The sequence below is a fragment of the Cyprinus carpio genome, chromosome A8, assembly GCF_018340385.1.
Source record: "Cyprinus carpio isolate SPL01 chromosome A8, ASM1834038v1, whole genome shotgun sequence".
NCBI lineage: Eukaryota > Metazoa > Chordata > Actinopteri > Cypriniformes > Cyprinidae > Cyprinus > Cyprinus carpio.
This window is the reverse complement of record NC_056579.1, coordinates 2,582,966-2,608,022: the sequence shown is the minus strand read 5'-3', so window position 1 is coordinate 2,608,022 and position 25,057 is coordinate 2,582,966. Positions and strand designations below refer to the sequence as shown.

Below are 25,057 nucleotides of genomic sequence, written 5' to 3'. Positions count from 1 at the left end.
TTTTTGGAATTTTTATATCAGTTTTGGTTTTAATTGTTTTAGTTAAACTAAGCAAATAATAAATAAATATTACATGCACTATATATAATTTGTTGACTGTGACTTAGATGTGTTCTTGTGAGGTTTTGTGAGATTCAACATATAATGATGTTGAATAATGTTAAGTGTTGTTTTCTTTGGGAGTTTTTCTCTCTGGAATGTTCTGTGACTCCCTTCAGATGATCATCAGTAACAGAAGAGCAATGTGTGCAGATCCTGGCATATAAACAAAAAGCTGGATTGGTTACCTCAATCTAATTAGCTGGCATGAACTGAGACTTTTGCCTGAATTATGGCAAACAAGGTTCACTAGATTTTTGTTGTTGTTACTTCATCATATTTTTTTTTAAAGATGTTTTATTTGTATTTTTAATTTATATATATATATATATATATATATATTTTTTTTTTTTTTTTTTTTTTTTTGTCTGTGGTTGCTGGAAACACTGTGGCACAATAAAAACAATTCTGTATTTTTGAGCATACTGGGACCATCTGATGAATGGCATCTTGCCATTTGAGTTTATTGTTCAAAAATCATTTTCCAATTGCATTTAATACTGTAACTAGTGACGGAGAAATTAAATGACCAAAAAAAAAAACACTCAAAATGATCGATGATGGATTACAATTATGCATTTGACAGAGTTTTTATCCAAAGCAACTAGTCATACATTCCCTTCATGTATTAAAATCACAGCTTGACTGGGAAAATATATATACATATATATTTTATATATAGAAAAAAAAGTATGGCTGTATTTACTTAACCACTTTCAGTAATGTCACATACAGCAATATAAAAGTATGCTTTTGTCTCATAATAAGATTTAAATATGTACATCAAATAGAAAGAAATGGCAGAACAATATACAAATACAGTCATCATATCTCACAGTAATACTGTAACAGCAGAAACACAGAATCAGTCCAGTGGGAGATTTTAACCAGAGTCCAGTGTTAAACATCAAATACTGACCGTGTTTATACAGAAAAACATTTAGGAACATTCTTTGCATTTTTGCAGCGATTTTTGTTATGTATCTGTTGCTTCATTTAATCAACTTAAGCATACCTCATCTGTGAAATCAATCCAGTGTAGAACAGAACATTTTATAAAAACCTTGCTAAAGGAAATGGATTCTGAAAACATAAAACTCTTGACTTTTTGGGTATATTAGCAAGGCACACATATATTCCAAAACATGCCTCTATTTTAAAAGGCCTTTTTGACACAAAACACTATGGACAGTATGCCGACTTTGTGTTTGAAATATCTCTCTCTTTTTCTGTACACTCAGTAATAAAATATCAAATTTTCAAGGATATCACACTCTTATAAATGTTGGCATAAATAGATCCTTTTCATTACACATGAGGGGGGAAATGTTCATAATGGTCACAATTTTGTATCTTATCAGTATATTTACACCTTTATCCACATGCTAAAGTACCATTACTTAAAGCCTGATGCTGTGAATCATGGCCTGATATCTCTGATTAATGATTTAATAATCCATTGTTCTCATTGGAACAGAGAATAAGGAAAACGTTTCACATGAAAAAAGCCAAAACACATCACAAACTGAACACTTATAGCCTCTACTTGGACAAAAAGCCTTCATTGTTACCAGTAACCCCAAATTTTGTGCTTTCCTGCCACTGGAATTACTGTCACAGTTGTATAAAACACAATAATTAGACCCCATATGGCAGAAAATATATATCATATATAATTTTTCTGCCCAAAATATGTTTTGAATATATGCTATATATATGTTGTAAACAGTGAATTGCAATTAAGTATCATTGAAATATTTAAAAAATATTTCAATGATACTTAGTGTCAACCATCATATATATTAAACTATATATATATATATTTTTATATATATATATATATATATATATATATATATATATATATATATATATATATATATAAATGCAAATTATGTATATATGTATATAAATGTCCAAAAAAGTACTATATATATTATTTTAAAAAATCCTGGACGGAACTATGTGGAGGGCAACATATATTTTACATATATAAATATATATATTTTTAAAAGCATTTTAAAATTATATTTTCTAAAATATACAACAACAACAAAAAATATCGGTAAAAAAAAAATATTTTTACAAATATATTTTAAAGCATTTTTTAGTGAATAGATTTTTTGGGCCATTATTTTTTTGCCATATGGGATGGAAAGTGGTCACAGTGTATATTTCTCACATTGGCTTCATCTGACCTTCTGCTCTCTTACTCAGAGTGGTGAAAGTGAGTGATCATGATGGAGAATCACCAGTGTTTTCTCCATTATCCTTCTACAGAAGGCACACGCAGCTGTGCTCAACATAAAGCCACATGTATCAGCTTTGCTGCTTTAAAGTGTAACGGTTACATGTGTGTTCGGCCCAAACCATCCACAGGACGACCGATGTCAGATCAGTCTCTCCTCGGGAGGCACCTTCAGCACGCTGCCCATCTCCAGTCGGGCTCCAGCTACTTCCTGGTGACTGGGGCTGTAGGTTCCCTCCGTCTGGCGCTTCTTCCGGGCAGTGAGAACCAGACAAACCAGCCCGACCGCTGCTAGCAGGACAGCCAGACACGCCAGCGGGACGGCCACCATCAGCCACGGCACGCGCTCCTGCTGCTGCTGCTTCTGCAGGACCACAGCGAGGAGGAAAACACAGAAATCAGCCATTACAATGGAAATTAACGTAAAATTGAATTTATGAAAAATTAAATATTTCATAGTCCTATTATCATATTGTTTTTATAATTGTTTTGTGTGTGTTCTTCTAGTAATTATTGTATTTTGATCATCAAAATTTTATTAAACTAAAATTTAATGTATAATAATTAAAGCCAAAAATTGGTAAAAGTTAAAAATGTAACCCTGAAAATTAAAGTGGAATTCACAGAATTTGGGAAAAACAAAATTTGGAGGAAAAAATCTAATAAAACAGATTTCATAGGGGCCCGAAAAAAAATATTTTTGTTTAACTTTTAATTAATTGCTGTTAAATTGTGTAAGTTTCATTATTTAAATTAATAAGATTAATAAACAATTAATAATTTTTAATTATTAAAAGTTTACCATTAAAACAGAATTCAGATAGATAGATAGATAGAAAGAAAGAAAGAAAGAAAGAAAGAAAGAAAGAAAGAAAGAAAGAAAGAAAGAAAGAAAGGAAAGAAAGAAAGAAAGAAGATGGACTACAGAAAAAAAAAGGAAAACACTAAATTTGGGGAAAATAAAACCGATTTCATCTGGCCCTAAAATTCTCTTTTTTTTTTTTTTTTTTTTTTTGTTAATAAATTGTAATTACTAAAAATTGAATTGATTTAAAAAATTGATTCCAGAAATATTCAAATTAATTCATTAAAAATTAAAATGGAAAACACAGAATTTAGGAAAATAAAAAAGGATTTGAAAGTTCCCTAAATTATTATTATTATTATTATTATTTATTTTTTTACTTTTCATAAACTGTTGTTAAATTAAACAAGTCTCATAATTTCAAATAATTAGACATGCTTTTTATTTACTAAAATTTACCCATTAAATCTGAATCCAGTAATATTACAATAAAAAGAAAAAAAAAAGGAATCCCAAAAAGTTTTTATGGAAAAAACAGAATTTGGGGTAAAATACAATAGATTTTCAAGCCTCCATGAAATCTATTGTATTTTACCCCAAATTCTGTTTTTTCCATAAAAACTTTTTGGGATTCCTTTTTTTTTTCTTTTTATTGTAATATTACTGGATTCAGATTTCTTTCTTTCTTTCTTTCCTTATTTTTTTGCTTTCTGCATTTTTTGTTTAACGTTTAATAAACTGCTGTTAAATTAAACAAGTTTCATGATTTCAATTAATCAGACATGTTTTATTATTATTATTACTAAAATTGAATTGATCTATTAAAAGGAAATCCTAAAAAAAATTACAATGGAAAACATGTAATCTTTCATATTGTATTCAATTGTATGTTTCATAATTTGAATTAATTAGACATACCGTTTGATTATTATAATTTAACTAAACTATTAAAACAGAATACAGAAAAAATCCAAATGGAATTCAGAAAACTTTAAACAGAAAAAAAAATATTTTGGCTTTAGAGCATGGATGAAACAAAAGGACACAAGGACTGAGCAGCCGAATAAACAAGACCCAAGAACTTACCGTATCCTCACAGTTTTCTCCGCTGAAGTCGGACACACACTCACAAAGGTAGTGATTGTGTCTGTTCACACACGTGCCTCCATTACGACACGGGTCCGACTCACACTCGTCTACGTCCACTTCACATCTGGAACACAGACAGTCATCAGTCTAACTGCACATTTAATCAGCCTGTGCTGACGTCTGCAGAAGCTCACCTGTCTCCGGTGAAGCCCGGTCTGCAGGTACAGTTCGCTCCCCACCATCCATCAGTGCAAACGCCTCCATGTTCACACTGTAAATCCACATCACACTGCCGAGGAGGAAAACGCCATCTGATGGATGAGACACACAGAACTATGAATGATAAATGTTTATTTTCTCTAAGATTTACTAATTTGAAGTGTTTGTGTGCCTGCTATTGTGCGTTTAGCTTGAATCATGTTCAACAGTTTTAGAGCTGTGGGTGAGTAATTCACTCTGTGATTTGCTTGATAAAGGTCTGCTTTGCGATTCTGTTGACAAATATGTTTGTAGTGCATTCTATTCTACGTGTCTATTGCTAGCGCAGCAAAAATAGACAGCGCAGCCTTTACAAATAATTTGTGTGCAATGTATCTGGTTGCCATGACAACCTCACACACTTGCTGCTGCTCTGTTATCACAATAAAAAATAACTTTAATGGTACACGGCGTGTGAATTTGTAAGTTTACTGTAGAAAAGCTAAAATGTATTTAAAAAGTGTGATTGGCCAAATCGACTGGCTTAGCACAGATATTAAATTCAATCAAGCCATGCTCCTTTTCCTTGAATGTGGATCAATATGGCGTATTCAGTTCAACATATATAATGAACATGTTTAATCTGATTTAGAAAACTATTAGAAATAATTTAAGTTCAAATTAAGTTAAAATAATTACTTTAAAAAAACTTGGTAATTTATTGAAATATATATATATATATATATATATATATATATATATATATATATATATATATATATATATATATATATATATATTTCAATAAATTATATATATATATATATACAGTATGTGTTTTTTTATTAGCTGGGATAAACAATGTTATTTTAGTATCATTGAAATACTATTATAAATGTTATTAATATATATATATATATATATATATGTTTTTTTAAGTTAAATTTTTTCATCTAATGTTTATATTTTATTTTATTTCAGCTTTATTCCAATTAACACATTTTTTTGATTCTATTATTTTTAGTAGATAAGTATGGCATAAATTAAAAATCACACATACTTCAATGTATTCCTCCTTCAGTGTTATTAGAACAATATATTTGACTTTTCAAACCTTGCTAACATGGTTATTAGAGGTAACTAAAATTAAATCCATAAAAATAAATAGTTTATTAACAAAAATAAATGTTAAAAAATAATTTTTTTTAAGTTTTCTTTGGTAAAATAAAAATTAATTAAATAAAAACGACCAAAAACAATATAGCCATATTAATAAAAAAATGGTTTTTAAAAGGCTATAAAATATAAAAATGAAAAATATAAAATAAAAATTATTACACAAAATATTAATAAAATTTATAATAGTATTTCAATGATACTAAAATAACATTGTTTATTCCAGCTAATTAAAAAACACATACTGTGTATATATACAGTAGATAGATAGATAGATAGATAGATAGATAGATAGATAGATAGATAGATAGATAGATAGATAGATAGATAGATAGATAGATAGATAGATAGATAGATAGATAGATAGATAGATAGATAGATAGATAGATAGATAGATAACACTGGAGACTGGTGTAATGATGCTGATGATTCAGATTTGCATCACAAGAATAAATTAGGTTTTACAATACATTCACATAGTTATTTTTAATTGCAATTATATTTCACAATTTTACTGCTTTTACTCTATTTTTGATCAAATAAATGCAGCCTTGGTGAGCAGAACTTCTTTCAAAAATCTGTAAAATGTACTGTATATACAGTATATATACTTAGTGGTCAGACTCACTGGCAGAATGGTCCGGTGTGATCAGGTGGACAGACGCAGGTGTATCCTGTAACCGCAGCCACACATGAGCCTCCGTTCTCACAGCGATGCTCCTGGCACTCAGGCACCTCCAGCTGGCAGTTCTTCCCAGTATATCCGGGGATGCACTGGCACTCATAGTCCCCCGGCACGTCCCGGCATGTCCCGCGGACACAGGGCTGCCAGCCGCACTCATCGACGTTCTCCTGGCAGCGTTCACCCGTCCATCCCGGGCCACATGCGCAGGAGAGGAGATTGAAGAGGTCCGTGCAGGTGCCGTTGTTCAGGCAGGGATCAGAAAGACAGGAGGAGGAGCTGGTGCATCCCAGACGGGGCTCCGAAATCCCACCAACTCGGATGTACTGTGACGTTTGCGGTGCTTCTTCCTCTAGGTGTCCAAAGAACGGTAAATAAACGCCACCGATCCGCACCTCGCCCAAACAGCCGGTGTAGTTCTCCGCCAACAAAACGGTGGAGGAGTTGAAGAAGTCCATGTTGCCGGCGGCTGCCAAACTGAATCCGGCCGATCGACCGTCCACAGCGAGGTGCCAGCGGGACGCTGAGATCCTCGGGCTGGACGTGTAGAGCTCCACCTGGTGCCAGTCTCCATCAGAAACAGGGACGTCGCTGGTGAAGGCGTGCACCTCCAGACTGTTCCCGTCACGAAACTTCACGATCAGGGAGGAGTTCAGAAGCCCCATGCAGAAGAACTCCAGGCGGCTGGAGGCGCGTAACAGCGTCCCGTTCTCCTCACGCGTCCGGAGCTGCATCGAGATGCTCGTCACAGGGAGGAACAAGGAGCCATTGGCGCTGAACTTCAAAGCGTCGCTCTCAAACGTGGCGTTGGCTAAACCTGGAGTGAGCAGGAGATTATTAAATATGTATGAGTAACACTGAGGTGAAGCACTTTCTGCATGTAAACACTCGTGAATCTGATCAAGATGGTCTGCTTTAGAAAGTCATAAAGTCTTTCAGAAGAGCTTTAGTGTTTATGTTTACACACACAAGGAGTTTGTCTTGGTGAAAGGAGCTTCCAGTGCAGAAGAAACTACAGACATTTAAAGCAGATCTTCTGATTTTATGTATAGTTCACATTTATTTTTTGTGTTAAAATACTGAGTTTGATTGTCATGTTTTGGGCAGTATTATTTTAGTGTCTTTGAGATACTATTATAGTTTGTTTTGTTGTTTTTATATATATATATATATATATATATATATATATATATATTATATATAATATATTTATATATAAATTATTACTATACTTATATAAAAATAATTACAACATTTTAGTAACTTTGTTGTTTTTTCATTATTTTTTTTTATTTGTTTATTATTATTTCAGTTTTAGTTTTGCTTATTTTAGTACATCAAGTTAAACTAAATTAAAATGCGAAAAGTTGCTTTGACTGAAATAAGCTTTTTTATTATTCTACTTTGAGTTAATCTGGTCAGTTTGGTTAACTTTTTTTCTTTAGTAAACTATAGTAGCCCTGGTTCTAGGTCAAATGAGCCTAATTGGATTCAATAGAGTTAACCAAAAATGACACTATGAAAATAATAATAATTATAAAAAATAATAATAAAAAGAAAAAACAGTAAACCTTCAACAATAGTACTTCTCATAAAAAAAATTGAAGCTTGATTTTGAATACTATTTAAAAAAAATGTAAATATTTTTTACAAAATCCTAATATTATATTATCAAAATGTGCTATCTTAAATTAAGAATTTTGTGTGTGTGTGTGTGTGTGTGCTTTCCCAAAGATCATGTGTTTAATTACAAGCAAAATTCATATGCATAACAATTATGCCTTCAGCATAATTTATGAGATATTTTAGTATCACTAAGATACTGTTTTTATTAAAGTTTTTAATCAGTTTTTATTTCCATATTTCCATTTTTTTTTTAACTTTAAAGTTTTAGTAATTTGTTTGTATGTTTTTTTTTAAATATATCTATATAATTTACTTTTATATTATTTTTAGTTTTATTTCTAGTTATTTTAGTGCATCAAATGAGAAATGTCTCTTTGGCAGTTAGTTGAAATAAAAAGTTTGTTTTTATATTTTATTTCAGTTAACATTTAGTTTAAGCAACAAAAGTGTTTTTTATGGGTTTTAGTGTGAGTTTTAATTTACTATAATAACCATTACTATATTAGCTTAACAAGTATTTCCAACAACTCAAAAATGTGACAAATCATAAGTGTTTATTTTTTTCTAATTTACCTGTTTGGTTTTGTCTATGATCTTGCTTGTCTGTTTTTTTTTTGAATGCTGAGAAAAAACTAAAGGTAAAAACAAAAATTCAGTGGACAATGAAGCCTCAACAGAACAGATACTCACACTCATAACCGTCAGGTAAGTCCACACATCGAGTCCCAGAGTCACACGGATCGCTGACGCACCACACACGAGTGTCACACGTCTTCCCAGAGAAGTTCAGCGGACACGAGCACACAAAGTCATTCCAGATGACCTGACATTTCCCTCCGTTCTGACACGGCTTCATCTGCAATAACAGAGTCAAAGAGCATTTGTGATTGTGCCACATCTGAGAAGACCAGACAAGCACTAGAGAAGTGAATAAGAACAAGTTTATGGATGTAAAGATCAGCAGAAAAAGTAGACTACCGTTAAATAGCTTAACTGTTTTATGTTTTGGAAAGACGTCTTTTATGCTTACCAAGGCTGCATTCATTTGATTAAAAATGCAGTAAGAACAGTAATATTGTGAAATATTATTACAATTTAAAATCACTGTTTCCTATGTGGATATATTGTAAATGTAATTTATTCCTCTGATGCAAAGCTGAATTTTCAGCATCATTACTCCAGTCTATATGATTTTTCAGCAGTGCTGTTTTAGTATTGAGATATTATTATAGTTTTGCTTATATTTTTGAATGAGTTTATATTTTTATATTTTAACTTTAGTAAAGTTTTAGTATATTTAGTAAACTTTAGTTAAGGTTTAGTACATTTGCTGTGTTTTTGTATTTATTTATTTATTTATTTATTTTTTAAAGGATCATGAACTAAGAAATCAAAATTCCCTTGATCTTTTGACATATAAGAGCTCATTGTACTATAAAAACATCCCGTAAGTTTCAGAACTCAAAACTGCCTAGTCTTGGCCACTAGCTGAAATATAGTATACGTAATACATGAAAATAAACAGTATTTTTTATATTATTTCAAATTTTATTCAAATAACGAAAAAAGTTTTTTATTGCTGTGATTTTAGCTAACTATAATAACCATGATCCTTCAGAAATCATTCTAATATGCTGATTTGCTGCTCAAGAAACATTTCTGATCATTATCAATGTTGAAAACAGTTGTGCTGCCCAATATTTTTGTGGAAACTGATACATTTTCTTTTTCAGGAATAAAAAAGAACATTAATTTGAAACAGAAATATTTTGTAACATTATAAATGTCTTTACTGTCACTTTTGATCAATTTAAAGCATCCTCTCTGAATAAAAGTATTAATTTCTTTAAACACACCCCAAACTTTTGAACGGTTATAATTCAGTAAGTCTCACCTTACACGTCTGGTCTCCGACACAGCCCTCCAGCACATTAGAGGAGTTTCTGGGTAAGTAGCTGGGATGCTGTGGTTTGTGGCTGATGCTGCCGGAGTACATGTACAGCTGTGTGTCGTCTATACGGACGTCCTGCAGGCAGCCCTTAAAATATCCACCCCACTGTCTGGCGTTTTCTCCTTCGGGAAGTCCACCGAGATACGCCACATCTCCAGCCTCCACCTCGACACCAAACATCTCTATGGGAGTAAAAACCTGCTGCGTTTGATTAAACAATATAAAGTCTTTTTCTTTTTTAATGGCCACAAAGACCTTCTCCCCATCGGTTAGGAAGCTGGAGGCTTTTCTGATGGAGTTGTATAACGCAATGTACAGTGAGCCGTTTTTCAGAAAAACAGTGAGGTAAGCTTGATCCTCACGCTGGAGCTGAAAGACCAGGCCGTTTAACTGACGTGATTTCAGCCACAGGGACACGCTCACGTCACCGGCGTGCTGCTGCATGATGGGAAACGCAGCGAAGCTCCTGTTGCGCTCGGGACTGAACGTCCATGAAGTGAACTCTGTGGAGAAAGACAGTACATCAGTGTGAGTGTGAAACATCATGACACACAAGCCCAGTTCATATTTCACCCCAATAATGAGAGAAAAATAAGAATTTAGATTTGATAAAATACTTTAGGACTGTTCAGATCTTTTGTTTTTAATTTTCACAGCTAATAAAAGTTCTCATTTCTATTTGTTCACAGATTTTATTTGAGCATTTTGGTATTTCTAAATAAATTTTAATTCTCTCTCAATTCTCAGTGATGATTATCATTCACAAACTTTATTTTGTCAGAACCCCTCTGACCAAAAATTATATTAAATTAAAATTAATTTAAAGTACCACTGGTATATATGCAGTATATATAAAATTAACTACATTACATATTTTTAAATAAATTACCTAAGCATATATACATATAATAATGTATTTATCTATCTATCTATCTATCTATCTATATATATATATATATATATATACACACACACACACACTTATACAAAAATTGAGAGACCACTTGAAAATTCTCAGGTCTCTGGATTTACGATTTATAGTTATGTGTTTGAGTAAAATGCAATTTTTGTCTGATTCTGACTACATTTCTTCCAAATTTTAAATAAAAATGTAGCCATTTTGACAATTGGTCAAAATAACTGGTCAAAAAGATGCCATGTTTTCAGACATGTTAATATTCATGTTCAGACAACACCAATACCAATGTTTTAACTTCAGAAGAGTTACAAAATGCCTATTTGGTGGAATAATCCTGATTTTCAATCACAACAAATGAAAACATGTTATTTTGATCTTTTTCTGCAAAAGAAAAAAAATCAAAACAATATTTTGAATTGAAATTATAAATTCACGTTACATTTCAAAGTAGAGGCACATCAATTACATAAGCATTCAAGTTCACAAATAAAAGTCACATAATAGGCACATTTACTCCAGAAAGCTGTTATTTAACAGGAGCCTCACCTTCTGAACAGTTGTGTCCATGAAACGGGCTGCGGCAGTCGCACCTGTAGTCTGACCACAGATCCACACAGCGGCCGCGCTCAGAGCAGGGGTCCGGACCGCACCAGTCGCTCTTCTCACAGACCATCTCGACGTCCGGCTGCGGGCTAAAGCTTTGGGGAAGAACCGGCTGAGAATCCACCAGCAGATCCTCAAAACAGCCCACGAATCCCGTCCTGGATGTGGTTCGGTTGAGGTACTCCTGCGGCACCCCGCCGATGTAGACTTTCTCCAAGCCGTGCGGCTGGAAGGACAGAAGCTGGTTGTGACCTCCATCCTCAACTTTGGTTATGTTGTCCGATAACGAGGTCAGAGTTAGTCTCTCATCCACACTAACCGAGACTTCGTGCCAGAGTCCATCGCTGAAATCCCCGCTTAACTGCACAGCAAACTGTAAATCTCCTGATTCGGCTCTGGAGTGCAGATTTCCACCAATTAGCTCCAGTATGAAAAAGTGCTCTTGGCTTCCCCGGAAGAAGAGAATTAGATCCGGCAAGGTCGTCCTGAACCTCAGCTGGACACTGGGCCCTTGCGATCCCACCTGCCTGCGGGTCCGGTTGATATGCGGGACCTCGATGACCAGATAACCTCCCGTTGTCACGGAGAAGGTGGTGGATGTTTCGCATGTGTCACCATGGAAACCGGAAGGGCATCTGCAGGTGTGCTGATGCTGGTCTCCGTGCAGTGAAGGCACACAGGTGGCGTTGTTTTGGCAGGGGTCAGGCACACAGCCGGTCAGCGGGATGTCACAGTCGTGGCCGCCCCAGGGCAGCTGGTCCGGTGCAGGAGGTGGACAGTAACACAAGTAGTCATTAATGGCATCTTCACACCTGCCGCCGTTCTGACATGGTTTGCTCTCGCACTCGTCCAGATTAATCTCACACATGACACCTGCAGAGGGAATTACAGAGACTATGGTCATGTGATGCATCTGGCAAAGATATTCAACCCCAATAAACGTGCATATACTGTACGCTTAAATGCAAAAAACTACTAATTATATCAAACCTATCAATAAAGGGGAAAAAACAAAATTTCCTTTGAGTGACTAGACTAGACTTGATTAATTTAATGATTAGGTAATATTTTTTTTAAAATATATATATATTTAATTATTTTATAATTATTTATTTTATATTTTATAGTATCATCATGAATTTATGCTTACAAATAAAAGTCACAGAATTAAATCCAGGTTATTATTGTTAACTAAAACTAAAACCATAAAAAAGTATCAAATAAACATCAACTGAATTCCAATCAAATATAAAAATTAGTTGTTTACATAATATATGTGTGTATACTGTGTATATTTATTATGTATATATAAATACACACACATGCATGTATATATTTAAGAAGAATATGTTATGTTTATATATTAAATATATTTATATATAATATAAAATATAAGAATATAAATATATAAATGTATATACATGTAAATATTTTCTAAATATATAATTTATGTGTGTGTATTTATATATACATAATAAATATACACAGTATACACACATATATTATGTAAACAACACTTTTATTTTGGATGTGATTAATCGTGATTAATCATTTGACAGCCCTAATAAAAATAAATCCCAATTCAAAATATTGACAAAATTAAATGTGTAAAAAAAGAAAAGAAAAAATAATGACTATATATATAGTGTACTAAAACGTTTAAAAATATATCAAAAATTACTAAAAGTGAAAATATAACAATAAAAGGTTTTTTTTAAATATTAACAAAATGAAAAACAAATTTTAACCACACATACAACCAATTTAACCAATGACTTACAGAACAGTGAACTAAAGGAAATTAATTGAATTTTAATTGCATTTACTTTAATCCTTTGTCTTTAATCAGTTAGTATGTAATCCTGCTAATGGGGTTGGCATGTCAGCATATGGCTGCAACTGTTACTTCAACTTAACTGCTGTTTAGTCTGTGAGACGACTGTTAACTAATGCAGTGAATAATACCACTGCACCAGTAAATATGACCAAACTAAACAAAGCAGAAATGTATGCACTACATGTGCACATGCAGCTGAGCAAGTCCATCACTGTGGATGACAGCAGGTGTCAAACACACAGTCTGCTATTGTGCAACCGTTCCTATCCATTATAGTCAGTTTTTGCCACTGCAAACTGTAAAAGCTTCTAGTCAAAAGTTTCAACATATTTTGCATTCTTTGGCAATATTAAACATGAAACTAAGATAACCGATAGGCTGCTTTGAAACCATGAAAAGTGCTCAAGTGCTATAAATCAATTCCAGCTCATGCTATGCAGAATGCAAAAGCTGTGCTACTGTTAAATTACATTAGTCCTTTATCTGATGCGTTTATAATGCTCATGAGGAAAAAACAAGTTTATACTAAAACCAACAATGAAATCAAGAGTAAACCAGAGCAATCCAAACCTAGCAGACATGTGTGTGTGTGTGTATGTATATATATATATATATATATATTGCAACATTTTTAATTTTCACTTAGATTAACTTGATGTACTGAAGCAACTAAAACTGAAATGATGTTAAATTAAATTTAAATGTTAAAATAAAATGTACTGTTAAATAAAACTAAAATAAAATAGGAAGAACTAAAACCTTTATTTCAGCTAGATGCTAAGGCATCATTTCTTCTTTTCATTTAGTTTACGTTGAAGTACTAAAATAAATAAACAGAATTAACTAAAACTAAAATGTGAAACTAATTAAAAAAATTAAATAGACATATTTAAAAAACTAATAAAAATGACAAAAACACAACAGAATTAAAACTTTAACTGAAATTAAAATGTAACAGAAAATATAAAAATTATCAAAACATGAATAAAAAAAAACAATACTATTTTAGTGATACTAAAAAAAAAACACTGTCCAGAACAAACATCTAAATTCTTAAATCAAGATATATTTACTTGAGATGCAAAATGACATTAAATACATCTTGTTTTCTGATTTATTAGAATGTATCAAAATTGTATGCTTAAAACGAGAAAGATAAACCTAATTTAAAGGGAAGACAAGATTATATACCCACTGGCAGATATATTTTCTTGTTTCATGCATAAACATTTTTTTTTTTTAGAAAGCAAGACTTCTTTTCTCACATCAGGTTTTGTACAAAACAAAATAGTGAGCCATAAAATCATTTATTGTAGTACTTTTGTGGTTAACAAAACCCTGAACAAAAACCATGCACACATTCTACAGTAAATAATATTTATAATAAATCACAGGAGAGGCACTTCATTTCCAATGTCGCTCTTAAGACAGCAGTTGTAAGACAGTTGCGAGCTCTCCTCAGGTTAATTTAACATTAATGCAGAAATCCTCCAGAAAGCCCCGACGCTTTACCTGTCAGGAGAAGCAGCCCGCTGCAAATCACTCTCACTATTAGTCCTCTCATCCTGCCAGACGTCCAGCCGGAGACTGACACACAGGTGACAGTTCCCATCCTGTGATTTCTTCCTCTCAGTCCCTATCTACTTCTCTCTTTCTAGCTTCCTAGTTTGTTACGTCTTCCACCTCTCAGTACCAAGCGTCCAGGAGTGATTACGGCGGACTCGTCCAGCAGGACTCCCCCTCTGCTGGGATAATAATCCTCTGAGCCTCTCCTCCCATCCCAGCTGGCTCCCGTCAGTGCTGACATCAGGAATGTCTGTCTGTCCGGCCGGCGTGAGCGATTGCTTTCCATGCCAGCCAGAGCCGACTCATTACTGGAGATGTGATTTGAGTCGTGTCCGTGTGGGAAGGTTTCAGCCTTCTACGGGCTGGAATAAACTACACGACTTTCCAAATCTGAACAGATTTAACACACTAGGCATCATACAGAGCATTTGTCAACTCTGTAAATAGATACAGAGAAAACTGGGCATCATGCAGTCAGTGCTGGGTAGATTATTTACATATTTAGTAGATTATTGAATACGGATTACATGCTGAAAATTGCAGTTAGTAACATAATCAGTTACTACATAAATCATTTTAAAGCTGCAGTCCGTAAGTTTTAGCTCTTTGTCGCATCTCTGTTTGAAACCTGCAATTGAATTATTTGCGGAATTATCTTCTTTATGTGCGTTGTGCACTGGCACGGCTCCTCAGCGTGGATGGATCTAATGTTTTAATGTTTCACCAGAAAAAGTCATCTGAACATGCAAGTAACATGTCTGCCAGTTTTGTTCTGACCAACTGAAAAAAAAATGTTTTATAATAAATTGCGCTATCCATTTGTGATTAAATCTAACCAAAAGAAGTTACAGAGTGCAGCTTTACATAATGTAATCTAACTACTTTTTCATTACTTTTGAGCCAATTTGTTTATCACACTGATTTGAATAGAATAGACTTTAGTATAACTACAGTTAACTAAAACTAAATTCATGAAAAAAATGCATTTTCATTACTTTAAATAAAATACACATTTGCTGAAATAAAATAAAATATATTTAAGCTAGTTGCCGAGGCAACATTTTCATTTTCATTCAAATACTTAAACTTAAAATAAAAATTATACAGAAATGTATAATAAAAACACTAAATAAACACACAACACTAAACTTTGACCATAACAAGAAAAAAAAAAGTAAAAATAAAAATAATTAACAAAAACCATCAGTGATACTAAAATAAAACTGTCCGATACATATCTCATTTCTAAACTACTTCCTTAAAACAAGATACATTCATTTGAGATGCAAAGTTACTTAAAATAAAAAGTCTTGTTTTCTGAGAAATTTATAAAAAAATAAAAATAAAAACTTTGTAAAAATATACAAAGAGAAATAAAATGTATTTTATTCTTTGTTATCAACAACATCAAGTGCATTAAACATTACATTAGATCATGGTTTCCCAGACTGGGGTTTGTGAGGAACAACTTTTAATTAATTAAAAGTTAATTAATCAACTTTTAAAAATGTTAAATTAAAATAAATAAATAATTTTAAATTAAAAACAAATCAAAATAAAACACTTGAAATATTTTAACTCTCAATTTTCCATGTAATTACAGTCACCTGACTAGTGGCCGGTATGCAATTCAATTAAAACTGGAAGATTTTCCTAATATATGCAAATGGGTAATTTAAAAATTATAAATTAAAACTGCCATTTTGTGAATTTTTAGTAATCACGTAATCAATAAAAAACCAAATTAAACAAAATTTTAGTAATCACGTAATCAATAAAAAAGTGACTGTAATCAGATTATGAGAATTCTATATGTCCAGATTATCCAGATTACTACCCAGCACTGCATAAAGTACACTAAACGACTGAGGATCACACTTTCAAGTTGTTCCGAACGCAACAAACTTGCTAAATATGTGACTCGTTGCTAGGAGACGCATGACAAATGTAAACAACGTGTTCTAAAATCAGCCCAAACATGTTTGATCTCTTCTGATTGGATGGAATCATAGTCTGAAGCTAAAAAATTGGAGTTTGTGTGCATTTCTGTGAACTCACATCTGACTGGCTCTGACTTTTGGCAGCAAGCTCATCCAGACTGTATATCAGAACTTCACATAATAATGTTACCCACGGGCCTTTTAGTTTACTAATAAAGCTAATTTTCTTTCTGGATTTAGGACTAAAACTGAACAGCTCTGTATAAAATCCCACCTGTTTGAATCAGTGCATGAAATATACATAGACATGCCGTAATTCTTTAAGAAAACAAATCAAACTAAAACTAAAACCATTAAAAAAAATTTGGTTACTTGAAATAAAAGAAACGTTAACCAAAATAACATAAAATATTAAAAAAAAAAATTATTTTAACTTGATGTACTAAAATAAAATTAAAGACAACATTGATAGATTAAAAAATAAAAATGACAAAAACGCAAAAACTTTAAAATTAAAATGGAAAATATGAAAATAAAAACTGATTCAAAATATATAAAAAAAACATTTTCATTGTATCTCAATGATACTAAAAGTTTCAAGTAATGAAAATGTTTTTTTTCCTTTGTTTTAGTTTTAATTTCAACAGAATTAAAACTAGAATTTAAATATAATGTAAAATATAATTTAAAACAATTATTAAAATTTAAATGAAAATGGAAAATATGAAAATAAAAGCTCATTTGTGGTTTATTTTTAGTTTCAACAAAATTACTAAAACTCAAATACTAACTCAAAATAACTGAAATTCAAATGAAAAAGCTAAATATGAAAATAAAAACTATAATAGTGTCTCACTGATACTAAAACAACTTAATGGAGTTTTGCAAAACTATAAATAGAGGCATGTTTTTCCAGTGAACCTCCGATATGTTGCACATTCAGCCATTGATATATTTGCATTATTGTGAATGATCTGAAGTGAAGTCAGGTGGTATATGCAGCGCACTCACACACCTGTGAACCCCGCAGGACACGAGCACTGAAACGCATTGATGAGATCTTCACAGGTGCCTCCGTTTTCACACGGCGTGGACTCACATTCGTTCACGTTAACTGAACAGTCGTCACCTGTGAAAGAAAAGCTCCGGTTACTAGCAGCTCTGATGCGTCTCAGTGTCACGAACCGTCGTCAGCGCTGTATCTCACCTGTAAATCCAGCGCGGCACTGGCACAGGTATCCGGCTGCGCTCTCGTAGCTGAAGTCCGTGTCCAGTTCAGGCAGAACTCTGTAGTGTCTGGAGTCGGATCGCTGGAAACATACACCATCATTCTCACACGGCTGCGCTTCACACTCGTCCACGTCAAGCTCACAGTTCACACCTTCATAGCCTGAAATAAATAACATGAGTTAAAGAAATCTGAGGAGAACTACTATTACAATTCTATTAATATTCTGAATCAGGTTTTATTTTCATATTTACCATATTTATTTTAAGTTTTAGTAATTTTTGTCATTTTTAGTAGTGCTTTTTTCAGTTTTATTTTTAGTTATTTTAGTAGTACATCAAATTAAACTAAATTATACAAGTTTAGGTTTTTTTTATTTCAGTTAACATTTATTTCAAGACATTTTATTTCAGTTAGATACTATTATAGTTTTTATAAATAGTGTTTTTTTTTTCCAGTTTTTTCATTTTAATTGTAGTTAAGGTTTTAGTAATTTTGTCGCTCACTGTTAATGGATAGTTAAAACCTACAGCTTTATATAATCTATATATATCAATATAAGTAACGTTTATTGATATTTTAGTATCATTGAGATATTTTAAACATTTTTATTTATATTTTAAATCTTTATTTTTCAGTTTACATTTTAATTTGAGCTAAAGTTTTAGTATTTTGTTTAAGTTGTTGCCATTTTTAGTAGTTTTTTTATGTCTATATAGTTTCTTTTTTTTCAGTTTAAGATTTAAAAAATTAATAAAATCAACTCAAAAAAAACAAAAAAAAAAAAAAAAAAAAAAAAAAACTATAATAACCCTGCTAATGTTTATTTTATTTTCAATTTCAATTAACATTTTTTTTTTATTTCAACAAAATTAATTAAAATCTAAAACAAATGCTTCAATTACAAGTAAACTACAAAAACACTTCTAAAATTCAATTAATGTCGAAAAACATTCCTGTTCTGTTCTGATGTTCGTAAACATTTAGTTATATTTATATTTTATACTATTTCTGAATGTATTAATGAAAACAAAGCAATTTTTTGTCAGGTGTGACTTTTAATGAATTATTTTATGGAAAATATGATACATCTACTCCAATACAAACATGCATTTCATACATCCATATTCTGAAACAGCATTTCATTAAGAGTTTATAATTCTCTTTGCAATGTCCTGCATGTTTCTCTAGGTGGCAGTATAGTGTAACATAACATAACTTGATAAGCACATGCTGAGACATTATAACTGCAATTAATTTTCCATTAAATGAGCCTTTAAATGCATAACTAAGCATGAAAATGATGAACAGGTTGAATTAAAGACTGGTTACCTGGCCAGCAGAGGCAGGTATACTGGTTAACTCCTTCCTGGCAGGTGGCCCCGTGCTGACAGGGGTCCGATGCACACTCTGGTATATCGTCTTCACAGAAAGAGCCCACAAATCCAGTGCCACTGCATTCACACTTGTAACTGTAATTCAACACAGCAAATAATTCACCACAGACTGAAAAACACATCGTTTTATACACTAGCTGTCTAGTTTTAAAGGACAGCGAGCCAGTTACACAAAGTCAGTGCATTTATATGATGTTATCACACAGATCATTCACGTGCCATTCCACTTTTACTTTAATATCCCCTAACACATACATTTTTTTTAAGCTTGACCCAATGTGATGGTTCTTAAGTGGTTGCCAGGTCTACAAAACAAAACCAGCCCAATTGCTATTCAAAACTATCCCATTCGCATCTTTTCTGTGGTTTTCCCCTCTGCCAGGGGTCCCACTCCCTCAAAATAGCATTCCGGGCGGTGGAGAGAGAACACTGAAAAAACAACCCGCAGCAACAATGTAAAAGTAGCCCAATTCCACTGTAAAACTTAATTGATTAGTTAAGGCACTAGTGATTAGCTACAGACAGATTAGTTTAGACATCGGTCGATTAGTAGTGATTGTTCAGTTAAGTAGTTAACAGTACATTTGGCTGCATCATAAAAAAACCTTTGCTTTCTCTTTCCTCAATCCTTCTGTCTAGTAATTGTACTAATCTGAACAATGTCTTAAACTTTGTATTCTGAGCACTTCCTGTGTTTATTTGCATCTTTATAATGAATTGCTTGTTGTATTCCTCAATCGCTTTGGTTAAAAGTGTCCGCTAAATGAATACATTTAAATGTAAATGTAAAACCATGGACTTGGCGACACTGTTCTTAAAGGGAATCTGTAATGTGAGTAAATGTCAGATTGAAACGTTACTTGATACATTGGTTGAAACACTGGTTAATTAGTTAAGATGATAACTGACTTGATTAAGTACTGGTTTATTCCTTGAATGACTGATTCAATTAGTTAAGATGCTGACTGACTTGATAAAACACCGGATAATTAGTAAATATACTGAATCCTCCTTATTACAGCACTAACTGATTAGTTAAGACACTGGTTGGTTGGTTGGTTGGTTGGTTGGTTAATTAAGGCACTTAAAGTAAAAGACTGAAAAGTAAAGGCACTGGTTGACTATGTAAGACATTGGTTTATTAGTTAAGGCCTAACTGATTAGCCACATATAGATTAGTTTAGACATTGGTTGATTGGTTAAGACAGTGATTGGTTCGACACTAATTGATTAGCTATGGACTAATTAGTTGGACTTGACTTATCAGCACTGGTTGATTAGTCAAGGCACTGGTTGATTAGATAAGACACAGACTGATTAGCCACCGGCTGATTAGTTTAGACACTGGTTGATTAGATAAGGCACTGATAGATTAGCTACAGACTGGCTAGTTTAGACAATGGTCGATTAGTAAAGCCAATGGTTGAGTTAAGGCACTGATTGATCAGTTAAGGCACTGGTTAATTAGTTAAGACACTGATTGATTATCCACAGACTGATTAGATTAGACACTGGTTGATTAGTTACAATACTGATTGATTAGTTAAGGCACTGACTGACCAGTTAAGGCACTGGTTGATTAGTTAAGACACTGAATGTTTAGTTAAGATACTGATTGTTTAGTAAAGGCATTGACTGCGTAGCCTCAGATTGATTAGTTTTGAAACTTATTTATTAGTAAAGTCACTGGTTGTTTAGTTAAGGCACTGATTGATTAGACACAGATTAGTTAGTTTAGACACAGATTGATTAGTTAAGGCACTTGTTGTTTAGTTAAGACACTGGTTGATTAATTTAAGCACTGGCTGATTAGTTAAGGATCTGATTGACTAGCTAGAGATTGATTACTTTAGACATTGGTTGATTGGTTAAGACACTGACTGATTAGTTAAGACACTTGCTGAACAATTAAGTCATATTATTAATAAAAATGAAAATGAATAAGCAGCCACATAATCAATAAAAACACTGATTGATTAGTTAAGGCACTGAGTGATTAGTTAAGACACTGGATAATTAGTTATGGCACTGGTTGATCATTAAAGGCACTGGTTGTGATTAGTTAAGGCCACCCTCCTAGAGAGTTTACCTCTAACCCTAATTAAACAGCTAATAATGGTCCATCTTAAAGCCAGGTGTGTTGGGGGAGGGTTGAAACTAAACTCCACCAGTTTCCACCAGGCACTCTGGTTATTGATTCGTTTTCGTAAGCCTCACGATCAGACTGAAGCCAATTCAACTCACTCACCCATTCACCATATCCAGACATGTTCCTCCATGTTGGCAGGGTGAACTGTCACACTCGTTGATGTTCAGCTCACAGTTGATGCCCTCGTATCCCGGCACACACTCACAGGTGTACAATCCCACGTGATCATGGCAGGTGGCGCCGTTCTGACAGGGATCTGTCTCACATTCATCAACGTCAACTTCACAGTTAACTCCTGCAGGACAAATCAACATACAGACTCACTCACAGAAGAAACTAGTCAATGTAGTCCTCTCAAAACAGATGCTGCATGGTTGTGCTGAATACACTGTTGTATTATCTTTGTGGCATTGCCATATTTAGAGTACATTGGTATATGAATATGGTAACATTACTTTGGTATATACTAACAATTAAAAGTTTGCACACACTTGATTAAACTTATGCTAAATTTTTTCATGATTTTTTTAAAATCTTTTTGGATGGCATTCATGGAATTTTTTCTGCTTAAATGCCTGAAATAATTTCTGAAGACAAATACATTTCTATAAAACTGAAATTTTAATAAAATATTTTAATAAATGTGTTTTAAATTATCATAAATAAATATTTAGCAAATAAATAAAAATGTATACGTTTTTTTCTTTACACCTTTTTAGAAACCTTTTTGCATAAATGTCTGAAATTATTTTTGTGGACAAATATAATTTGTCTATGAATAGATTTGTTTATCGAACATTAATAAAAGTTTATTATTATTTTAATGAAATAATTGTACTAAAAATGGTTCAAACAATTATATAAATCAAAGTTTAAATAATTAATTAAATAATTATTTTTAAATAAATAAATAACATTTATGTGCAGTGAAGCTTGCTGACAAAATGTCCAAGGAAACTCAAAAAGAATGATATAAACATTTTTTTTTTAGATATTACTTATTTTTAATCTTATATATATATTTTTATTATTATTTTACTATTTTTTAAATATACATATACACATACATGCATGCATACATATGCAGTAAATTTGGCTAAGAAAATGTCCAAAGAAACTCACATATAAGAATGTTTTTGTTTTTATTTTTATTTTTTGATCACAACTGTATATAACTCTCTGAATTATATAGTGACCAAAGAATGAGCAGACTTTTCTGTGATGTAATACTTAGATAATACAATATGCTTTAGTTCATTTCAGAATGGCATGCATTCTAACAATCTTAGAATATCTTATTTATGCTTGTAAATGACTTTTTTGTTGCAAAAAAAAATTAATAAAAATGAACTGGTAGTGTATATATTAAAATACCATGACTTTACCACAGTACATCCACAGTACATCCACAGTACGTATTAGACAGTCCTTACCTGTGAACCCAATGAGACATTCACAGATGTAACGGTCCTTCCCGTTGATGCATGTCCCGTTGTTCTCGCAGGGTTGGGATGCACACTCATTTATGTCGATGTCACAGTGGTAACCTTGGAAACCAGGCACACAGTAGCACTGATACAGGTCAATCCCATCCTGACAGATGGCGCCGTTCCTGCAGGGCTGTGACAGACACTCATCTATGTCTTCTTCACAGTGTTGACCCCGGAAACCCGCGGCGCACTGGCACTCGTAGCCGCTCGGCGCCCACACACAGGTGGCGTTATTATAGCACGGGTCATAAGCACAGTCTCGCACACTCGTCCTGCAGTCATCCCCGCTGTATCCACTGGGACAGTGGCACGAATATCCGTTGATTCCATCCACACAGTAGCTCTTGAGTCCCGTACAGGGGTTGCTCTCACATTCATTGATGTTTCGGGTGCAGTTGGGACCATCGAAGCCGTTGGGACACAGACAGGTGTAGTTCTCAGTTCCTGGAGTGCTTAAGCACCTGGACGGACAGCCTGCGTTTTCACACGGGTCGTATAAACTCTCACAGTGTTCGCCTGTGTATATAGGCGGGGTAAAAGAGCAGGTGCAGAGGTAGCCATTCAAAGTCAGTGTGCAGGTGCTGTTGTTTTGGCAGGGAGAGGACAGACACACGTCAGACTCAACACAGGATGCTTCTGTGAGAGTTGTGAAATTGTTTTTTTTTTAAAAAGGACTGAAGTTTGAAGGTGTGAACAAAGAAAGTTTCATCTAAAACCGGATGCTTCTGGTGATCATTGTGAATGCTTTTTTTTAAAGAGGACTGAAGTTTGGGAAGGGTTATATGTGGGATTAGAGCATTGAATAAACCAATAGAACAAAAAAAAAACAAATATAAAAAAAAAAAAAGATAGATAGAAAAATAGAAAAAAACATAGAAAAAACCAATTAAAAAAAAAAACAAAACAAAAAAAAAAAAAACAAAAGATAGATAGATAGATAGATAGGATTCAGATCGATAGATAGATAGATAGATAGATCGATAGAAAAATAGATATAGTGATAGATACTGTATATGATGAGACTAGATAGATATATAATATAGCATGAATAGATAGACAGATGAGCTAATAGATAGATAGATAGATAGATAGATAGATAGATAGCAGCAGATAGATAGATAGATAGATAGATAGATAGATAGATAGATAGATAGATAGATAGATAGATAGATAGATAGATAGATAGATAGATAGATAGATTCATGATGCATCACTAGTGTTAAATGTCTTTGAATCGTGATTCAATGAATTCCTCTTCCTGTCATTCTAATTCTAATCCCAGTGCAACTTCCTGTGTGTTGTGGCCAAATCAGTTCAAATTCACGCTCATGAAATCAAAACACTGTGCGAATCCGGCTCGGAAAACCTGTTCGTCTGATCAGACCAACAAGTTTCCGCTCACCTGCTGGAGATTTAACCTCTGCACCACACCGTCTACTCAAAGTAAGAGTAAGTGAGGACAGTATGGAAGATTCACCCTAACAGAGTTAAAGCCTCTTAAAGAAACTTCCCAAGAGTGAGACTCTGCCCTGCCGGTGAATAGCACGAGACTTGATGGATCCTGTCCACACAGCAGGCTCTAACCTGAAAGTCTATGCTGCTTTACGTCACCAAAATCTCAGATGTGCGACACGAGGGCCTTCAGTGGCATTCAGGACAGGCCCAGTATATGACAGCACTACTAAACACACACATCTGAGGGCTGCTGACTGCAGATTTACACCCAGAATAAAGCAGCATAAATCTTCACTAGTACCCACAACCACCACAACCGGCAGACCGTCCGACCGTCTTACCATCTCTGACTAAACCTCCACCAGATGCTCCTTCAATGGGTTATCAGCTTGAACGACCACCACTCACTGAGACTAATCCATCCTCACGCACATGACACAGAAATATACCTGTCCATATAGATGTGCCATTCACAAAGCCTGCGGTGCGATCAGGACCTGTTTGATGTGATTTAGTGCTGATTTCTGGTGATTCAGGTTAATTAAATACTCCGGCACATTTGAGAAATCAACTACAACTGTTACACTTTTATTGAGATA

General features: G+C 33.3%; 1 protein-coding gene across 1 annotated transcript; it reads right to left on the bottom strand.

Moving 5' to 3' along the window:
- Positions 1-2,157: 2,157 nt before the first annotated feature.
- Positions 2,158-24,802, bottom strand: crb2b (crumbs cell polarity complex component 2b). The gene is made up of 13 exons (XM_042763009.1): positions 24,760-24,802; positions 22,947-23,639; positions 21,613-21,808; positions 19,300-19,439; positions 17,947-18,129; positions 17,755-17,868; positions 11,340-12,269; positions 9,818-10,377; positions 8,614-8,779; positions 6,244-7,114; positions 4,436-4,552; positions 4,239-4,365; positions 2,158-2,711 (listed from the first exon to the last, which is right to left on the bottom strand). Exons 1-13 carry the CDS (start codon positions 24,800-24,802, stop codon positions 2,490-2,492), a joined length of 4,362 nt encoding a protein of 1,453 aa, XP_042618943.1. The 3' UTR covers positions 2,158-2,489.
- Positions 24,803-25,057: the final 255 nt, after the last annotated feature.

What these genes read in the sequence shown, in the direction of transcription:
- crb2b (XM_042763009.1), bottom strand. Translation starts at nt 24,802, where the DNA reads ATGGTAAGACGGTCGGACGGTCTGCCGGTTGTGGTGGTTGTGG. An exon ending in TGGACACAACTGTTCAGAAG is followed by an intron (nt 10,378 to 11,339) that starts GTGAGGCTCCTG and finishes CTTTCTCCACAG; the next exon opens with AGTTCACTTCATGGACGTTC. An exon ending in CACACCGGACCATTCTGCCA is followed by an intron (nt 4,553 to 6,243) that starts GTGAGTCTGACC and finishes CTCATCCATCAG; the next exon opens with ATGGCGTTTTCCTCCTCGGC.